Here is a 21,399-nt window from a genome sequence, read left to right as displayed (position 1 = left end):
AGTTGGGGATGAGGGGAGATGTGAGTCGGACTGGGTTAAAATGACATCTGCTCCGGGGATTTCTAGTTGTTGAAGCCAAGAGCACTCCATATTAGTACCAGCCTTAGAAGAGTCTACATTTCAGAGGGACTTCCTAAAAGGAATATGCCATGCTGGAAATCCCAGGGATTATCTTTCAGCCTTTCAAATGCCAAACTCAAAGCTATTTCTACTGAGCAGTACAACATCCTTCCTTGGCTTCCTACATGACATGCATTTTTTAAAAATGTTGTCTCTTTCTCAGTCAAGTTCTGGCTCATTACCTTCTCTCTCAGAAATAAACCAACCTGATTGGCTTCTTTTTTTACTACGACATGTCAGCTTGACACCACTCACTGGGCATGGCCAAATGGGTGGTCGAGGCCAGCTTAACACCAGTGCTGCCATGTTTTCTCTTCACATGGGGTAGACTGGGCCAAAGCCATGCTGACCCAATGCTTCCTCTTCGCATTGGGTAGACTGGGCCGAGGGCCCTTATATTTTCCAGGCAGGCCCTGTGGGCCAGATTTGACCACATCAAATCCAGCCCATGGGCCTTGTGTTTGATACCCTGTCTTAGAAAAACAAATTCAAAAATATTGATTATATTCTAAAAGCATTGTGAAGAAAGAATACTGACTCCCAGTGTTGGCCCATTTACACTTAGAAGCTTCCATTTCATGCAATGGTTACCAAGTAAACATGGGTATGTGTTTTGACCACCCTTCTCCATCCAGGAATGAAAGCCAAAAGCCACGTAACTAAAAAGGTTTCTTTTAATCAGTCCAAGCTCTTGATGGCTGCAAGCCCAAATAAACAAAGATAATAGCTCCGGCAACAGTCCTATAACTCACAAAAGCACTGCAAGCCACTTATCCAAGTTAGCTTCTCTCGATGTGGACGTGAACAAGCACAATCACTAGAACAGGAACGGAACGGAACGAAATGGAACATTGACTTCTGCAACCAGGGCGTGGCACCAGCAGTTTCTTTATACTCAGGAGAGGATCCCAATGAGCCACAGCTGCTCACAATCATCTCCTATAAGTACTCAGTTGTTCCTTCTGTTGAGTAACCCTTCGACGGGGTGCATCCTGCAACAACTCTCAAGTGTTTCCTTGAACACTCCCTCTGATCCAATGCTCTGCCACCACCTGGGCCAATGGCTTCTGCTGGGCCACAACAGGTATGTATGAACAATATTTTACAAATCAATGGATTCTGAGAATAATTTTGCTCAAGGTTGCAACTTTAAAGAATAACCCCAAATATTGCTAGACTAATTGGCAAGAACAGATGTGACTTTTATGGTTTCTTCTAATTGCCTTTGAAAAGGAGGATTATTATGTGCAATGCTAGATTGTTTTCACTGCAGGATAGTATGATCCTAGTCTCCCCCTCCTGTCCATTGATTGATAGATTTACACACATTACTAGTGAACAGGGCTTACTGTCTTGAATGGAGCACTCCAATTATGGCCTCTCTAAACACAGAAACAAAAATAGCTATTACTCTTCTGCCTTTTCTCTGGTTATGTGCCATAGGGAGAAAGGTGTGAATTGTTTCTCATCTCTGTTGGCAAAGCTGCTTAAGTGTATTGGAATTTCTACATTACTTTCCTTGGGATAACACCTAGATTGAACCCTGGGTGTTTGATCTTAACTGTCACAAGAGATTACAATTTTACATTAACATAAATCTATCAGGCTAAATGAAATTGCTTTGCGTTCAGCCAAATGGAAGTAATAGAGGGGATCAGAGCTTGGCATGTTTGCATAGAGCTTTTAGAAGGGAAGCTCCCTCTCCCCCTGCTTTTCCATTTAATACAGTAAGCAATGCTTAATGTATTGTTTTATTTTATTATTTAAAATATTGCCTCCTCATACAGTGAGTAGATTAAAATGGCAGAGTTCCAAAGAATATCTCAAAACATCACATTTTCTTTTAGGGAGGGTTCAGAATGAAGCACTCTTGATGATTCTCCCACGCTCACTGTTGTCTCTCTTGCCATTCTCACAGGAAACAATGGGAGTGGAAAAAAGGTGTAACAAAGGACAACACCAAAGTAGCATACTTCATCCCCTCCAACAATCAAACAAGTTCAAAACATCACAGGGAGAAATTTGAAAGAAAGAAAATTCTCAAGGGCGCCGAGAATAAAGTAAGAAAACTGAAGCAGGATTCTCTTTACCCTATTTCCCTGGGCTTTGGAAACCAAGCAATGACCTTGTTAGAAATGCTGTAGGGAGCTTGTATGCTATTATTTTACATCTGGAGTTTTTGCCCTTTATAAAAGTGTATTTCAGATATGGAATTCCAGATATCTTTCTAGTTGTCAATGTCTCATAATTTAGTTTGGACAGCTGCTACTTTGAGGAACATTTAATATTTCCCAGTGCTACTTTTCCATCACATACCCCAGAATAACAATATACAATTAGTATTTGTATTTTAAACTTTTCTAGATACTTCCATTGTTTCATTAGTGAGTAGTACACTCAAAGGTCAAAACCTGATAGTAAAATAAACAATCTGCAGAAAGAAATAGATGATCAAGTTGATAGGTTTGCTCATTTGGTTATATCTTCAATAGTTCTCATTTGCAAACTCGATCTTAGCCATATTAAACATGTTCATCTGTTTCATCTTTATTTACTGATTCATTAAAATAATCATTCAGTTCTGCAGCATACTTTGATTCACGAGTCTGATACAGTTGCTTATTCATAGGGTCAATCATCTTCATTCTCAGAACATTCTGACTCTTCTTACTATGTTTTCCCATGATGTCTAAAGATAGAAAAAATAATTGGATATAAGCAGCAGAGCTTGTAGTAAGCCACTATGACATCAAAATCAAATTATACATGCCATGGTACTTGTTTTATAAGTGACAGAATTATGAAATCTAAAACAGTATGAATATCAGGTCATTTGTATGGTGATATGAGATATGTCATAATTGTAGATGCCCGTTGATGTTAGAATTTTTGGTCAAAACTGACTGATCTCAGAAAAACTGATTAACATAGATGTAATAAAATAAAATAAAAAACCAACGGCAAACAATTTCAGATCATTCCCAAGTAAGTACAATGGACATGTTTATGTTTTCACCAGCAGTTGAGTTCAATGTGAACATTTGATTGTTTAAATTATTTTATAGTAGTGGGTGAAACATAGATTTCCATTCATTTGTTTCTCTTGCAAGCAATAAAATAAAAAAGCATATATTTTAGATTTATGAACTTGGCATATATGAAATATGTATGAAATGCCATCATTGCTTGCACTGCTTGCCACATTTTTTTGAATATGTATTTTTTGATAATATTTGTCAAGCTAAAATTTCTGGCTACCATGGAGACTAATTGTTGATGGATTTCGGAAGTGAGATAATACTCTGTTTTAAGTATTTTAACTTACATCAAAGATTCAGTGCTCTTTTAGTCAAACCTCATTGCTGAAATAAAATTTCTATCACTTTCAGAATTTTGCCTACATGGGTAAACTATTCCTTACTATTTTGCTTCAAACAATCACTGATCTTTCACATCAATGCAACTAAACTCCTACTAAGAAACCCAGCTATTTCCTTTAGGAGAAGAAAAATTAAGTCTGTAAATCTTTTTGTCAAAAGACATAGAATTTAGTATGGTATGTAGGTGATGCTGGTGACACAGTTAGCAGAATTCATTATTTCAATTAAAAATACAGACAATTAAAAATACAGACAAGCTGTATTCAAGGATTGGTCTAGCAAAGGTTTTGTATGCCCCAGTTTGCAGTACAATATTACCAGAGAAGAAGCTTCACAAGATTAGGTTAGCAACTCTTAATACCTTTTTGGCAATGCTGTTACAGAGAGCTCTGGCACTTAGATCATTTGATATGAGTACTCCAAGGTCCTTGAGAGAGTGGGGGTCATCTATGAAGTTGTATCCACCTAGCTTGTATTTGGTGTTTGGGTTGGTTTTTTTTGCCAATGTTTAAGACAGAGCATTTGTTGGTTGAGACCATTCAGACACATAGTCAAGGTCATTTTTAAGGGCAACAGCATTGTCGGTGATGTTGAATAGTTTTATGTCATCAATGAAGAGGATGCAGATGCTTTTGAAATAATCTCAAAGGTCATTTATGTAAAGTATAAAAGAGCATGGGTTCTAAGACGCTGCCTTGGGGGACACCACTGTTAACTGGTGCAGGATTTGATAGAGCTCTCCCTATTCTGAGTATTTGTTGATAGGAACAGATTTATCCACTTATGTAGGGATCCGGAAATGCCATAAGAACTTAGTTTTAACAGAAGTTTGTCATGTACCACTGAATCAAAGGCTTTATCCTGGTTGAGTAGTGTAATCGATATATTTTTGCAGTGTAGAAGTTGCAGATTACAGGACATGTTTTTTATGAAACAAAACTGCTCTTTAGAGAGTAGGTTGTTTGTCTCTAAGTGGTGGGTAATGGATTGGTTAATGATTGATTCCATGACTTTGCAGGTGACACAACATAGTGAGATTTGTCTGTAATTTTCAACCAGGCTGAGGTCTTCTTTTTTGAAGATGGGGATGACCGTGGCTAAAGACTATAGGTTGAGCATGGAGCTGGTTCTGAAAGATATCTCATAGATTATGCTTAGAGGTTCTCCTATGACAGTGGAAAGCTTTTTAAAGAAGTAGGCACATAATCGGTCAGGGCCAATAGATAGAGATGGTTTTAGTTTGCGTAGTGTCCTTTCAACATTACAATGTGCCTTGTTCATTAATGGAAAACAGAAATTTGCTATTTCAACTGGAGAGCTTGTACTTGCAGTCTAAAGAAGACAGAGAGGAGGGCTGATTCCATAGGAATTGCCAGAACTAAAAGGAGCTGAAACAGAATATATATTTCCAGGCTACCTCCTTTATAGGCATCAGTGTGCCTATTTTGCCCACCTGTGAAGTCTAAACACAGGGTAATATGGAAAACACCATTTCTATATTGGAGCACCAGATATTTTGGGCTTCCTGAAATGTGGGCTGCCTTTGAAATGAGGAGACATGTACTGGAGCCAATAAATGGAATGGTGCTCATTGTGCAGCTAAGAATCTGTGTGGAGACGCATTTAATATCTTCTCTGAGATTTAATGGAAAAAAATAGGTGGATATCATGAGCATATTGATAACCTAACAATCAATATATTTGGACAATCTTACTGCCTTTTCCTCTATGAACCCCCCCCCCCAAATATTCCTATACTGAAGCTGAGGTTAGCTCTCACCCTCCTGGCCTTCCAGAAAAGCCTTAAAACCTGGCCCAAATGGCTCAGATCCCCTCACACATATCACATGCCATCTTCATTTTTTGTTTCTCATTTAATCTTAATTTTAATCATTTTGTATTATATTTTTACTCTTTTATCATTTTCTAAGCTGCCCAGAGTCATTGAAACAGTGAGATGTTTCAATCAAGCTTCCTTGCTTAGAAATACCATGACTGTTTGTATAAAAACCACCAGAGAACATCCCTTCCCTTGTTCCTGGCATTCACCATCAACTAAAGCAGTATTCCAAACTTTTTTCTCTCCCATAAATGATCCAAAGCCAATTGAAAATGGGTAAGTCCATTGAAATATCCCTGCTGCTAAATAGTGAAAGTTTGTCCTGTTGTATTGACTTTGTGGTTTTTACTGGTTTGTGAATTAAAGTTTGAATTGGTAATTCAAACATCTCAACCAAAACCATTTAATTCCCCAGATATTTAGTAGAATAAAAGCAATTATTTCCAAGAAGAACTTTGAAAAAAAAAGATGAATTGATCTTTCATTTATCTGTTTTAAATAATTACCTCAGAGATAGTTTAATGACATTTTTCTATTGATTGTTTCATTACTTTTATGTGACACAAAATGTATACTGTAACTCAGCAATCAACAGCAATCAGCTGTTCAAACAGCTTATTGCTTCTTTCATCTTTTACCATTGTTTACTGTTTTGGTAAATAAATTACCTTAGAAAATCCTTAAGTCTAAATGACGCCAGTATGTATTCATAATGCAGTAGGTCAAACAATTTTGTACAAGCCTAGACTTGCACAAGTGTCACCTCTTTTGTGGGAGGTGTACTGTCTGGCAATCTGTTTCTAGATACAATTCAAGGTTCTGTTATATCACCTTTACAATCTTATATGGTTTGGAGCCAGATCTCTCCCTTATTATATCCATCTAGCCTACTTGGATGGGAAGGTAGGGTATGTTATAGGTCCCATCAATTTGGGATATACATCTGATGGGACCATGAAAAAGGCCTCCTCTATGGAGACCCCTTCTTTATGGAACACATTCTCCTGATCTATTTTCCTGATCCTTACCCTATTGCTCTCCTGAAAGGAGCTAAAAACATGGTTTTGTCAGATCTGTCCCTCTGTCTCTTAAATTTTCATGTCACTTATTTCCCCTGTAAGGTGACTTAGTTATGTTGCTGGTGCCAAAGGATGGGGGGGATTTTTGTGGGAGTTTTGTTGTTGTGGATTTTTAAATGTTGTAAGCTGCCTGGAAATCATCTAAGTGTGGGTTGGGTGACTATAAAATTTTATTAAACAAATAAATAAATATTCTTGATGATGCTAAGAGGGAAACACCTCCAAAAGGAACAGAATAAAATATATATTTAGTCTGACAAGTATGGTAATACATAATTAACTTTGTAGTAAAATACATAAAGAATGTCACAAGGATATCTGATTCATTTGACTATTTTGACATTTATGGCTCCCCTGATTGATCATGAATCCATTGGGGTAGAACCTTTATTATCAAGAGTCTGATAGTTGGAATTGTCCTCTCTGAGAGTCCACTAATTATCTTCAGTAAATATCAGTAGAATTTATTAATTAGTTGTTCATCTCAGTCATTTGATTTCCCAGTTTTTTTTTTCTTTTTGCCAATATCAATGTTCTTAAGGGTTTTTTTTGCCATTTTTTTTACCAAATATATACTTTTTATCTCAATGTTACAAGTTATTGCATTCAAGATCTACTCAAATTTCTGTATTTTAGGTGCACTGAAAATGGCTTCAGCTTTTTCCAGCAATGCTAATCAAAATTGAAATTAAACAATCACTTTACATATTTATTGCTTTCCACAATATTCCTGCGTGTTTTCACTGATATCCGGATATACCAGCCTTCTCAATCTACATGAAGTTTAAAGATGGTTCCTTTTTTTTTTCTTTATATTCTTTCCAGGGAATCAACTCTGCTCAGGATTTTTCTGAAGGTTAGGGTTAGGATTATCATGACCTGAAGTAAATTTCACAATTTCTGAACAATAGTTGTACAGGAGAAAGGATGTTTGTTTCCTCACATTCTCAAACATAATCTAGTAAAGAGGTAGCAGCCTGAGAAAAGCCATTCCTCTGGAGAATCATCAATAATGGAAAAAAGTCTCTCTCCTCCAATCTCCCAGAATAAAATTATCTGAGTTAACAGCTTCAGCTCAGATTTAAAACAAGGAAGCTCTCTGAACCTTTAGAAGTATGCTTAAGAAAGATTAAAAAATGAAATTTCAATTTTATGATTTGATGACTTTATCTGTTATGATTAGAGAATTATTGGGTATTTTTGTTGTTACTATGTCTACCCTGAGAGGGATGCAGTGGCTCAGTGGTTAAGACACTGAGCTTGTCGATCAGAAAGGTTGGCAGTTCGGCAGTTCAAATCCCTAGTGCTGTGTAATAGAGTTACTTGTCCCAGCTTCTGCCAATCTAGCAGTTCGAAAGCATGTACAAATGCAAGTATAAAAATAGGAACCACCTTTGGTCGGAAGGTAACAGCATCCTGTGTGCCTTCGGTGTTTAGTCATGCCAGCTACATGACCACGGAGATGTCTTTGGACAGCTCTGGCTCTTCAGCTTTGAAACAGAGATGAGTACCACCCCCTAGAGTCAGGAATGACTAGCACATATGTGAGAGGGGAACCTTTACCTTTACCTTTATGTTTACGCACTGGTCATCCTCACCCACATTTTAGTGAAGGGAAAAAAGTCACAATACATCACGACACCATGACCTGACAAATGCGCGCACGACAAAACCGCGCCAACAAAACCGCGGCACTAAAACCGCAACTTCATCAACGCGACATTATCAACGCGGCGACAACAGCGCACCGACAAAAGCGTGATTTAAGTTAAGGTAAGGGTTAGATTTAGGGTTAGGTTTAAGGTTAGGTTTAGGGTTAGGGTTAAGGTTAGGTTTAGGTTTAGGTTTAGGTTTAGGTTTAGGTTTAGGTTTAGGTTTAGGGTTAGGGTTAGGGTTAGGGTTAGGGTTAGGGTTAGGGTTAGGGTTAGAGCGCGCTTCTGTCGCTGTGCTGTTGTCGCCACGCTTCAGCGCTCATTCATCAGCGCGCTTTAGAACTCGCAGTTTTGTCACCGCGATTTAGTTGGGCACGCTTTTGTCATTCGCCCTTTTTTCGGTGAACCCATGATGACAACTTGGTGCCACAAGTTTGACACTTGTGATGTAGTACAAAATATAGTGTCATTTTGATTGTTTAATTTGTTTACTTTTTCTATTACATTTTTCCCCCATTTTAACAGAGTAAGAAGTTGCATTTTATATATTTGTATCCAGTGGTGGGATTCAAGTAATTTAACAACCGGTTCTATGCCCTGATGATTTCTTCCAACAACCATGTTGCCAAACTGTTCAGAAAGTTAACAAATGGTTCTCCCAAAGTGGTGTGAACTGGCTGAATCCCACCATTGCTTGTATCTGTACTTAAGAAAATCAGAATTTTCTCCTTTTAGCTCCTTTTTCTTTTTCCTGATCTTTTCCTTTCCAACTTTTGTATTTTATTGCTTTCTTAAACTTAATAACGTTGGTTAAAACAGGAGTTCCTTTCCAAGAAACACATACAAAAAGGCATGTCTTCTGTGCTGAAATACTCATATGACTTTAAAATATTTGCCTAATTCAAATGATTGATAAGAAAAGGGCTACCCAGGAATAAGCTGAATATGAATCCTCTCCAAAGAACCCTGATTGTGGACAGCTGGGGCCTGGGTGCAATTACTGGAAGCCCTGAGTTAAATCCTTCAGTTTTCCAGGAGGCAGTCCTAGAAAAAAATGTAAATTACTTCCTGCCTTTGCTTCTCTTCCTGATATTCCAGCTGTTACCCTCATGGTCATTTGATGAACTATGCGTGGTGGAACCAAATTGGACTTTGGCCATGTATCTTTGCCTTCTCTTTTTATGGGATGCTTATGATTTATCCTTTTTTAAAAAAAATCTGTATCTTTTTTTGTGAAATTGTTTTCACAAAAACAATTTTACATTGATAACTCTGTGGGGACTAGCTGGGCCTTCTGTGAGCATGGGCATCATTAAAGTATAATCTTCCTCATTTGGAGTTCCAATAATGACGTGAAATTAGTTTTTCTGCTCATTTCACTTTGATTCGCAAACTAAAGCTGACTTGAACACATTGGCATCTATATTGGCCACCTGTCTGTCTTATTCATATTTGTGATAAAAGTCCACTATGTTGTAATTTTATCTGGGATATTTTTAATTTATACTTTGAAATGAACTTGGATCTTTGTCATAATGATCCTTGGTAAATATTTATCTAGCAGACCTACATAGTATTTATTTAAACAATTTATATGATCACTCATTTCACTAATGCAGTGGTTCCCAAACTTGGCAACTTTAAGATTCCAGCTCTGCTGGCTGGAGAATTCTGGGAGTTGAAGTCCACAAGTCTTAAAGTTGCCAAGTTTGAGAACCACTGCACTAATGCAACTCAAATTCAAATTCAAATTCAAATTTAATGAATTTATATGCCGCCCAATCCCAAAGGACTCCAGGCGGCTTACAGAGATACAACTCTAAAAGAATAAAAAAAATTTAAAAATAGGGAAGAAAAGCAGGTTAAAAAAAACACATCATGCACTCAATCTTGGTGGGGCTGGAGGTCATGAGGTCAACAGCCCCAGGCCTGCCGGAATAGCTAGGTTTTAGTACCTTTCGGAAGGCAGAGAAAGTGGGGAGGGTCTGGATCTCTGGGAGTAGATCATTCCATAGGGCCGGGGCAGCTACAGAGAAGGCCCTCCCCCGAGGAGCCGCCAGACGACATTGTCTAATCGACGGCACCTGGAGAAGGCCCATCCTGTGTGATCTTATCGGTCGCTGGGAGGTATGTGGCAGAAGACGGTCTCGTAGATATACTCTAGGTAACTTAAACAATAACCCAAGACAACTGGCAATGAACTGCCTGCAATAGTTCCAGCTTACTTTCTTTATTGCATTGGTTATCAAGAGTGTGTAGGTCAGGGCTATCAAACTCATGGCCTGTGGGCTGGATGTGCTACATGCTGGCCATGCCTACCCCCTGTTTAGTGAAGCGGAAAAAGTCATGATATGTCACATGATGACAATGTCTTACCGTGATTTTGACAACCCTGATGTATGTTGTATATTGTCAGTCGGTGGCTTCATGGCTGAATGTAGTATATTAACTTTTTTTCTACTTGTGTTAACTCCTAGATTCTGCCTCCACTTCTAATCACTATTGCTGAAAGTTGGTGATAGATTTTCCTTGAGGAACAATCACATGCAATCACTAGTAAAATCCTTAAAATAGATATAATATCACTTAAATCGAAAACTTCTCAACAACCCCAAAACTCAGAGAAATAGTCTGAAAGGCCCAACTCATGTAGTGACAATGGCCAGCCAACTTTGATTCACTGCCCTGTTCCTTTCAGCTCTTCAATTATTAAACATTTTAGATGCTGTGCCTGAATCAATCAAAGCTTTGATGTAGGCATGTTATTAATCTAAGATTTAAAAATGATATATGCATGCCAATTATCACATTATTTGCCTTGTACAAGTATAAGAAACCATCTCACCTACCACAATACTTTCAAGATGTAATAGCTGATTATTGTTGCTTGAATTAGTGTCCAGCCTGAAATTCTCTGCCTTTAATGTGAGCCTCCAATTCGCAATTAATGTTGTGTTCTTCCAGTAATAAAGAATTCAGAGCTATAATGTAAATAATCATTATCTCTTCATTCACACACAAAAAAGGAAGTATCTTCTAGGTTGCATTTGTTGCATTGCATATTGCCTGCTTCAATCTTTGGACAGGGAGCAGAGATAAACAACAGGTGCATAGAAGATATCTATACCAAATTCAAGGTCACAGTGAGTGAAGTAATCCTTTTTTTTTAAAAAAAGTAATAAAATGCTCCATCAAAAGATTGGATTAAACAACTAATCTGTGGATGGATTAACTATGCACAGCAGCAACGTGGGGTGAGGGGGAGAAAGAAGGCTATGTTTCCTGCACTAGAATACATATTTATGAAATCTTTCAGACTTTTCTTATATTTTCTTCCCAACAATCTGACCTTGATCTAACAGCTTGGAATGGCTCCCTTTTGATTTATCTTGGTAGAGTATATGACTTTTTGCTACCCACTCAGTTTTACTGTGATGTGTCACCTTTTCTATCTTACACCCCCGATATTTATTGGGTTTGCTTGATCTGCCAGCTATCACTGGAGCTTAAAGGACCATGGTACTACATAGAGTAGAACCTCTGGTCATGAACACTTTTGACCATGAACAAATCGAGTTCTGACCAAAAAAATGCACATTTTTTTCCCTTTTTTGCAGGCGATTTCACCTTCCGCACCATTTTCTTTGTAAGCACCAAATTTCCAAAATTAGACTCGGGTTCCAACCAAATCAGTTTGTGACCAAGGTTATGGACCAAATTATGGTCATGACCAGAGGTTCTACTGCACTGCCACTGAGCTATCTTCCAGATGTGCCCCCCTTTCCCATACTTCTCTACCTGAAAAACAACTTGTTCTATAAAAGCTGCATGCATGATAAGGCAGATTTAGTAAAAAAAAAAAAAAAAAAAAGCAAAAGAAGAAAACCCATTTTTTAAAAAACAAAACAAAATAATTAGCAACTCCATCTGGATATTCTGAGCAGGAGATAAACAATAGGGTAGACGATACTTAACTCTCCCTATCCCTTACTCTCCTTCCATTGTTAGTAACTGTGACAGAAAAGAACATAGAGGTAGCTAAACTGTTATTGTTATTGTTGATGGCAAATGTATTTGCTTGTTCTCTTCAATTACACATACATACACATCATGCTATTCCCGTTATGCAAAATGCAGAAAACGAATAAGAAATAATAAGCCAAAGAAATTAGTGCAAGAAATAAGAGAAAGAAATATAGATACACTGAACAATCAAGGGTTGTTGCATACCTTGCCTTGCTGCTTAGTGTTGAAGCTTTCTGTAAGTATTTTATTTATTCTTACCCTTGCTTTACCTCATTAATATACCCCTTTCCTGCATTCAATAATTAATCTTACTGCCATATTCAAATTATTCCATAATTCAAGCTCATTCACTTTATTATGAGCTTTCCCCAAACTAACACATATGTAATACATGTACATTATCTGATTCATATCTTCCTCAAAGATCTGCTGAATTTATTTTTAACTTTTCTATAGAATTAATGGCAGATGGTAAGAGGTGTTTGCTGATTAAATAGAATAGAATGGAAAATGTCTAACGACTTCACCCCAGATTGACTAATCTGATTTTCAAATTTCAAACCAATTTCGTTGTATTTAAGTACAATGGCAATAAAGATTATACTTATAAAAACAGCATTACTAGGATTGATAAACAGTTTAAAAAAACAAGAGAGCTTTAGCAAGAATTGCTTTTTGTTTAGATTGGCATATCAAATCAAATGAGTTGGTGACTTCAGTGACAGGTCCTTGTAAGCTTTTTTTCTTTTAAATAAAAACATGGAAGAGTTCTGATATTGTCTTCTTCTATGACTTCCCACACCCCACACCCCAAACCGCAATCTTGCCTTCAGATATAGAATATCCCAGTGGTAACCAGATCCAATTCTGCTTAGCTTTTTGGAATCCGTTAAGGTCAGTTAAGTACTACCCTCTGCTGTCATTATATAGTTGGTGGTAATATCTTCTGCAGAAACTCTGGGGCTGAATGGGGCTGCCCTTGAAGAGCATCCGGCGACTTCAGCTAGTCCAGAATGCAGCCGCGCGAGTGATTGTGGGTGCCCCACGGTTCGCCCACATAACACCTATCCTCCGCGAGCTGCGCTGGCTACCTGTTGATCTCCGGGTGCGCTTCAAGGTGCTACTTACCACCCATAAAGCCCTCCATGGTAGTGGATCTGAGTACTTGAGAGACCGCCTCCTGCCAATTACCTCCTCACGACCTATTAGATCACACAGATTAGGCCTCCTCCGAGTTCCATCCGCCAGTCAGTGTCGACTGGCAACTACGCGGAGGAGAGCCTTTTCAGTAGTAGCTCCGACCCTTTGGAACGATCTCCCCATGGAGATTCGTACCCTCACCACCATCCAGACCTTTCGCACAGCCCTCAAGATCTGGCTATCCCGTCAGGCCTGGGGATAAAGATTGTAATCCGTCCCCACCCGAATGATGAATGAATGTTGTGTTCTATTTTAATTTATGTATTGTTTATGTCTTATTGTTTTGTATTCCCCTCCCTATAAATTGTAAGCCGCCTTGAGTCCCCTCAGGGAAAAGGGCGGCCTATAAATAATAAACCTTAAACCTTAAACCTTAAACTGATAGTTAAACCAAGTTTCTTTACTTCCCTTGAGCATCTGGTCAAATTGTAGTCTGGGAGGCTAAATAAATGCCTATGTTCAGATAGGATTCCAAGAAAATCTACGATTTATTTACTAAAAAATATTTCAAAGGGATGGAATACCAGGGATACAGGTACCTCTAAATAACCATATATGTAATTACTACCCGTATTACGAGAAACCAAGCAATGAGGCTATCCCACCACCAGGTAAAGGAAAGCATTGCTTCAAGCTTCAGATTCTGGTGTTCAATAGGAAAAGCCTACTACCTATAGGAAGAATGGCAGTGGCATTGAAGTACAATGTAATTGCCTGGTTAGGCTGCATTTTTTAATGTGACAAATTTTTGTTTTGTTCTACATGTAAAGCAATAGAAATATTTAATCAGTATTAAAAATAGATTGTGTGAGAAAAAACTTATTGCCTTTTTTGATAAGGTGATGAGATTAGTGACCCAATGAAATGCTGTGGACATAGTATACTTGGATATCAGTGAGATATTTGACAAAGTAGAACATAATCTATTTCTTGGTATGATAGAAAAATGTGAAATAGACAGATGGATTTGTAATTGGCTGATCAATTGCACCCAGCATGTTGTCTTCAATGGAATTACATCAACATAGGTACCTCCAGCTTCTGTTTTGAGTCCAGGACTCTTCACCATCTTCATGAATTATTTAGATGAGGGAATAGATGGATAATTCTTCAAATTTGCAGTTGACACCAAGCCAGGGTGGGAGAATATTTTGGAAGTTCAAGCTCCAGAAAATCTTGACAGGCTTGAACATTGGATTCTATCTAACAAGATGAAATTCAGTGGTAAGAAAAGTTAAGGTCCTGTGCTTAGGTAGGAAAAACTGAATTCATAGATACATAATAGGTGATACCTGACTCAACAGTGGCAACTGTGAAAGATCTAGATGTCCTAGTGTCCTAGCAGGCTACTGCTTAAGTATTAGCCAGCAAAGTGCTGCAGTGGCCAAAAAACCAATGCAATCCTGGGCTGCATCAGCAGATGGATAGCATCAAGATCACAAGAAGTGATGTTGCTGCTTTATACAGCACTAGTGATACCACACTTTGAATATTGCATCCAGTTCTGGGCATCACAATACAAAAAGGATGTTGAGACTCTGGAAAATGTGCAGAGAAGAACAACAAAGGGTCAAAATTGCCTGATAAATGGTTGAAAAAGCTAAGTATGTCTAGCTTAACAAAGAGTAGGATTGGGGGAGACATGATAACTGTCTTCTAGTACTTGAGGGGCAGTCGCAAAGAAGAGGGAATTGACTTATTCTATAAGGCACCAGAGGGCAGGACAAGAAGTAATGGGTGGAAGCTTGTTAAAGACAGATCCAACCTAGAAGTAAGGAGAAAATTTATGACAGTGGAACAATAATCAATGGAATAGCTTGTGGTGCTCCATCACTAGAAGTTTTCAAAAACAGACTGGACAACCATTTGACTAGGATGGTATAAGGCTCCTGCGTTAAGCAGGAGACTGAGCTAGAAGACCTCTGGGATCTCTTTTCAGCCCTATGACTCTGTGTTTTATGTTTTATTTTTGGTCTTTCAATCTCATGCTGACAATTCATCAAGCTTAATTTACAAAGACATGCATAATTAGTTTCTCTAAGGATATCACTGATTGAGTACATTATGTATACAAATATATACATATATACTTATACACACTGTGTGTATCTGTGTGTAAGTGTATGTGTATGGAGAGAGAGAAAGAGAGAGAGGGAGGGAGGTAGAGACAGAGACTTGGGTTGAATCTGAAAATAAAACAATGGTGCAGGGACGCTACATTCAAGAGTGCATTGTGAGATGTAGAGGCAAGCCTAAAACAGTATGTTAAGAGGAATGAAGGATATCACTGTTTGAGTACATTATGTATACAAATATATACATATATACTTATACACACTGTGTGTATCTGTGTGTAAGTGTATGTGTATGGAGAGAGAGAGAAAGAAAGAAAGAGAGGGAGGGAGGGAGGGAGGTAGAGACAGAGACTTGGGTTGAATCTGAAAATAAAACAATGGTGTAGGGACGCTACATTCAAGAGTGCATTGTGAGATGTAGAGGCAAGCCTAAAATAGTATGTTAAGAAGAATGAAGGGATAAAGAACATTTTTATTTGCTATAGAAGCAAAAGCAAATTTCTTATTTCTACTGTTTCTCTCTTAAAAATTAATTAATAGATTTAATTTTAAAATTTAGTATTAATTCCTATTTAATTGAAATTATTTGCTAGATTATCATGTCATCTGTTTTGAAAGAAGTCTGCTTAGACAAGTAATGTTTCCAGAGATATGGATGCCAGTTAAAGAGAATTGTATCAATACAATATGGGAACATTTATTCCCATAAATGTTCTATTCTATTGTACTGAAATTGCATATTGTACAGCAAATAATGCAGATCAGTCCTATAACTGATGCTCATGATAATAACTGCTGCTACCTATATTCATATTATTAAAAATATAAAAAAAACCTGTGTAAATACTCTTTTTAAAAATGCATAATAGAATTTAATACTTCATTAACAATGTCAGCAATAGTCTTGTCAATGTTCTCAAAGCTACAAAGGATGATGGATACAGGTTTTCCCAAGTAGCTTTAGACATTTGTGAAATTGTCTTCCTTTGAAATATGGTGCTAGGTTTCTCCTAAAATTCCTGAAGTATTTGAGCACAGCACACTCTGCCAGTATCTCTGTAGATGAGTTGGCTAGGCAAAACAGCTTGTCCAGGTTCACATGGAGTGCAGAGTCTTGCCTCTTTTTCTTCCTACAGTATGTTCTTAAAAAAAAAAGGATATAAAAAGTATATGCAAGTACAAATATTTAATTCTTTTTTAAAACATTATCACAAGGCATGTTGGCATGTTAATTCTCTTTCCTCTCCTTTTTCCTTGAAAGATGCAGTGAGAGCTCCCTCTTCTGATTTAATCCATTTTAATTGTCAGTCAGAAACCAGGACAGAAAATGGAGAGCTACGTCCACAGCAAGCTCACTTTGCAAACTCCAAAAAATGGTTTTTCCTACTATTTCAGGCAGGTTGCAGCAATATATTTTTCAGAGATGAAGAAATATTCTTCAGCTTCAACCACAATAATACATGAGCAAGTAATAGATACAAACTCAAGGTAAACCGCTCCAAACTCAATTGCAGAAAATGCGACTTTAGCAACAGAGTGGCCAAGTCTGGAATACATTACCTGACTTAGTGGTTCCTTCCCCAAACCCTCACAACTTTAATCTTAGACTGTCTACTGTTGACCTCACCCAGTGATGAAATTCCAATTGTTTTACTACCAGTTCTGTGGACGGGGCTTGGTGGCATGGCAGTGGAAGGATACTGCAAAATCTCCATTCCCACCCCACTGTAGGGCCAGCCAGAGATGGTAATTCTCTGAACTACTCAAAGTTTCTGCTACCGGTTCTCCAGAATCTGTCAGAACCTGCTGAATTTCACCCCTGACCTCACCCCATTCCTAAGAGGTCTGTAAGGGGTGTGCAAAAGCTCACCAATGTGAGCCTACCTTCCCTGTCCTACCTTCCCTGTCCTAACAACCCCATTTATTCGTATCCATTTCACATATTCATGATCTTGTATGTACTTATATCTATTATCTTATACACACTTGACTAAATAAATAAATAAATAAATAAATAAATAAATAAATAAATAAATAAATAAATAAATAAATAAATATTCCCACTTGGGTAGCCTTTATGTTTCCCAGTTTGTGGGATAGGTTGCCTTAAGCATCACCCATTTTCCTTTAGATGGAGAAACAATCTGTGGAGTCAAAAAGTGACTTCAATTTATTCAACTGTGTGGGCAGCTATTTGCAAACAGCTGCTGGCTGCAGCTATCCACAGGCCTGATTATTCAAAGTTTACATAATAATCCCTGTTCCTTAAAAGGAGACCTATCCAAAGTGATGAAGACAGGGCTCCATTAGCTTTAGGATGTCACAGGCTTTTTTCGCCAGACACATGGGTGACATTTTACCTTCTTCTAATTTTTTGCTTCTTTCCCCAACCTGGTGCCCTCCAGATATTTTACCGGTAGTCTATAATTCCAGATTGGATGGGAATTCTAAGAATTGCATTCTCATCCACTACTGGAGGGCTTACTTAGGCTGTTATATTTTATTCCTTTCTAGAATACACAAATGGATTAATTGAATTGTGCTAAGGAGAAAGGGGAAGAAAACACTTTTCAAAACCATTGCCAGCATGTATGTGATGTACTTTACAACCCATACATTTTGCAGCTGGCTAAAAGATTTCCTGGGTATCCATTATACAAAGAGAAACACTATGTAGTACACCCAAGTATTGCAGTTCACCCCATAATTTGGGAAAAAGCAAAAATAAATGCTGCTTTATGGGAAAACTAATAAATGTCAGTGACTACATTGGTACACCAGTTGATATCGCAAGTAATCAAATTGCATATTCATGTAAGTGAAAAATGTTTTAAGGCAGCATGACCACATTAACTATGAAGAAGTACTATATAATCTTTAAATGTGAAGTCAATTTTGTACAGAACAGAAGCCATTCTGAATTATAGTGTGAATGAATCAAGTTAATTTTACAGAATATATGGAGATTATACTTTGAAAAAAAATAGATCCTCTTTCTGGCACATTTTATAAATGTTTTTGAATGCTCATGCTTCCCATTCTCACTGTGCACAGTGTTAATTATTTGATATAATAGAAACATGATAGTCCTCATCCATGTTAGATTATATATTTTATCAATTTATTCTTTTTTTAAAAAAAATCACCTTAATAAAAGAGAACTGGACAGAGAAAGGAACACCATTCTGATGATGCTTTAGATCAGGGCTGTCAAATTTGCCTCATCACAGAGGCATCATGTGACATATTGCAACTCCCCCCCCCTTTGCTAAACTAGGTGTGGGTGTGGCCAGCACATGATGCATCCGGCCCATGGGCAGCAAGTTTGATAGCTCTGCTTTAGAGGCCGGAAAATCTCCTTAGATTATGGGAAGAACAATAACACTAAGGTTGTTTGTCTGTATATCTGCCAACTCAGGGGCAAAGGGTGGCCAATATACCACGGTCAGAATATCACTGAGGAATTCACATGACCGATGATAGATAGATAGATAGATAGATAGATAGATAGATAGATAGATAGATAGATAGATAGATAGACAGACAGACAGACAGACAGACAGACAGACAGACAGACATAGAGATAGAGATAGAGATAGAGATAGAGATAGAGATAGAGATAGAGATAGAGATAGAGATAGAGATAGAGATAGAGATAGAGATAGAGATAGAGATAGAGATAGAGATAGAGATAGAGATAGAGATAGAGATAGATAGAGATAGAGATAGAGATAGAGATAGAGATAGAGATATATAGCGTAGTGGCTAATACAACTGCCTAATATGTAATACAGCCCAGGTTCGAATCCCAGTAAGGGTATGGCTAGCTGATGAGAGCTAAATAGCTTGAAATAGATCTATACTAGTCTCCCTTTATTTATTTATCAGCACAGATGCAACACAAATGTAACAAAGACAACAGTAAAAATAATGCCTTTCTGTCTGGATGGTCTCTTGTGATGAGCCGATAGACAGAGAAAGGAAGCAATATGCTTCCTCCCATATTTGGGCATACCAGGGGTTGTGACACAATACATACCTATTTCCCCGGCTTAGCTGATAAAGGAGGAAAGCCTGTGGCCTAGTGGCTAATACAACTGCCCAGTAAGGGTATGGCTAGCTGATGAGAGCTAAATAGTTTGAAATAGATCTATACTAGTCTCCCTTTATTTATTTATCAGCACAAATGCAACACACACACGACACACACATGACATGTTTCCATATAAAAGCCATTGCGTACAATTCTCTCAATTGTGTACAATTCTGTGGGCTGTTTTCCTATTAGATAGAGGAGGAAAACTTGTGAGCCCTTTCCCTCTTCAAGGCTGCACTGCCACCACCTGTACATGGTAGAGCCAGTGCAGCTGCTCTTGACCAGGCTGGTCCTTGACTTGCAAAACTTGTTCTACACCCAGTCCCCTAAGGACTGCCTTGACTCAGGTACTGGCACCAGCAATGTTACTAAGGGAAAAGAAGCCAGTGGCAGCTCCCTCAAACAACACTGAGTTCAGGCAGCATATGCATCTGTTCACTGCTTTGGTTCCTCCTTTCTCCATTGCTGCTTCCCTCTTCTGAATTGTGTCTGGGAGCCACACTTCTTCCTGTTTCCAAATCTGCAAAGAAAGACTGTTCTCCTGACCAGGCCCCGCTCTGGACCTCTTGCCTGCAGAGTTGCAAAGACGATAGAAAAAGGCCAGGTGATGGAGAGTGGCTAGGTTCCAGAGTGAGTACAGCTTCCACATCCAGTCTGATGTTGCCCCCTTCCTGGCTTGGCTAGACAGGGAAGTTGAGGGAGTGTGGCTAGGAAATGTCTCTTTTCATGCTGCCTGCCAGTTGATTCAAGTATAGCCCCATGGTTTGCATTGTTTCTGAAGGATTTATTGGCTGATGAGGAGAGTGGCAGCAGAATACAGTGGCTCTTCAACTTTGTTATGCTATGCAGACTAGCTAAAATTACAGAGATGGGTGGTGGGAAATAGGTATCTATTGACAAGAATATGTTTCACAACAGAACCTCATGGAACATGACTGCTGAATTTAGGGCTCTGCCCGATGTTGGCAACTTGATGACATATTTAATAGAGCAGAATTCCAAAGAACAGGTTGAATTAGTCAATCTTATCCATGAGCCTGAAAAGAGGGGCAACGCAGAGTGAATTAGCAGTCTGAATAACCCACTAAGCCCATTATGAAAAACTCTCTTTTAACAAACATATACAAGGAGAATGCAATTGAGAGCCATTCAGACAAGCACCTGGACTTGAATGCACCATTTGGATGGTCAAATGAGGCTACCTCCAAAGTTGTACATGATTGCGGTACATTCATTACATGTACCCAAAAAATATGTTGGCTCATATCCTTTGAAAATTCTGTGTTTTGTGACCCTCCAGTGAAACTCATCATTACCCTGAAGTTAGAAGGAAAACAAAAGTATCATTTTAAGGATTACTGCTGTCATAGAAACTGTAATCAAGAAAACTCTTTCATTAGAACAATTATCTTCAGCTAGACCATCAATTACCAAAGAAGATTGGAGACTATACAGTGCTTTGTCTTTCTTCCTACTGATCTTCATTTGCTTCATTGCCATCTTTCATTCAATAGAATCTGTGTCATTCATGCCAATATCTCAGGGGTTGCCACAAAGAAGAGGGAGTCAAACTATTTTCCAAAACACCTGAGGGTAGAACAAGAAGCAATGGGTGGAAACTAATCAAGGAGAGAACAACTTAGTATTGTAATCTCGTGTGTGAGTGTGGGTTGTTGTTGTGAGGGATTGACACGCAGGAGCCATGTATGCAAGACAGATCTTTATTAGTACCAGATGACAAGCGATTCAAAGATTCTCCCTGCAACTGTTAGGGTATTTATACTAGCCAGAAGCAACTGTCAAGCCCAACTGTCACGAGGCCAGCCAATCAGATGCTGTGCCTTGACCAACCAATTAGAATGCAACACAGGTTGTTGCTGGGTTATAACACTCCTTCCCCCCAGTTATTTGTATAATAACCAATCAATTGT

The 21,399-nt window shown here is 38.2% G+C and overlaps 1 protein-coding gene across 1 annotated transcript in view; it reads right to left on the bottom strand.

The window, feature by feature from the left end:
- Positions 1–2,642: 2,642 nt before the first annotated feature.
- Positions 2,643–21,399, bottom strand: part of EPYC (epiphycan) — a 138,666-nt gene continuing 119,909 nt past the window's right edge. Inside the window, 1 exon segment of the mRNA XM_087722548.1 lies at positions 2,643–2,809. Within this exon segment, the coding sequence (XP_087578674.1) occupies positions 2,643–2,809 (167 nt within the window).

The sequence above is a fragment of the Thamnophis sirtalis genome, unplaced genomic scaffold (assembly GCF_051295495.1).
Source record: "Thamnophis sirtalis isolate CommonGarterSnake01/CBP01778 unplaced genomic scaffold, rThaSir2_p1.2 scaffold_9, whole genome shotgun sequence".
Taxonomy (NCBI): Eukaryota; Metazoa; Chordata; class Lepidosauria; order Squamata; family Natricidae; genus Thamnophis; species Thamnophis sirtalis.
This window is presented reverse-complemented; position numbering and strand designations above follow the sequence as displayed.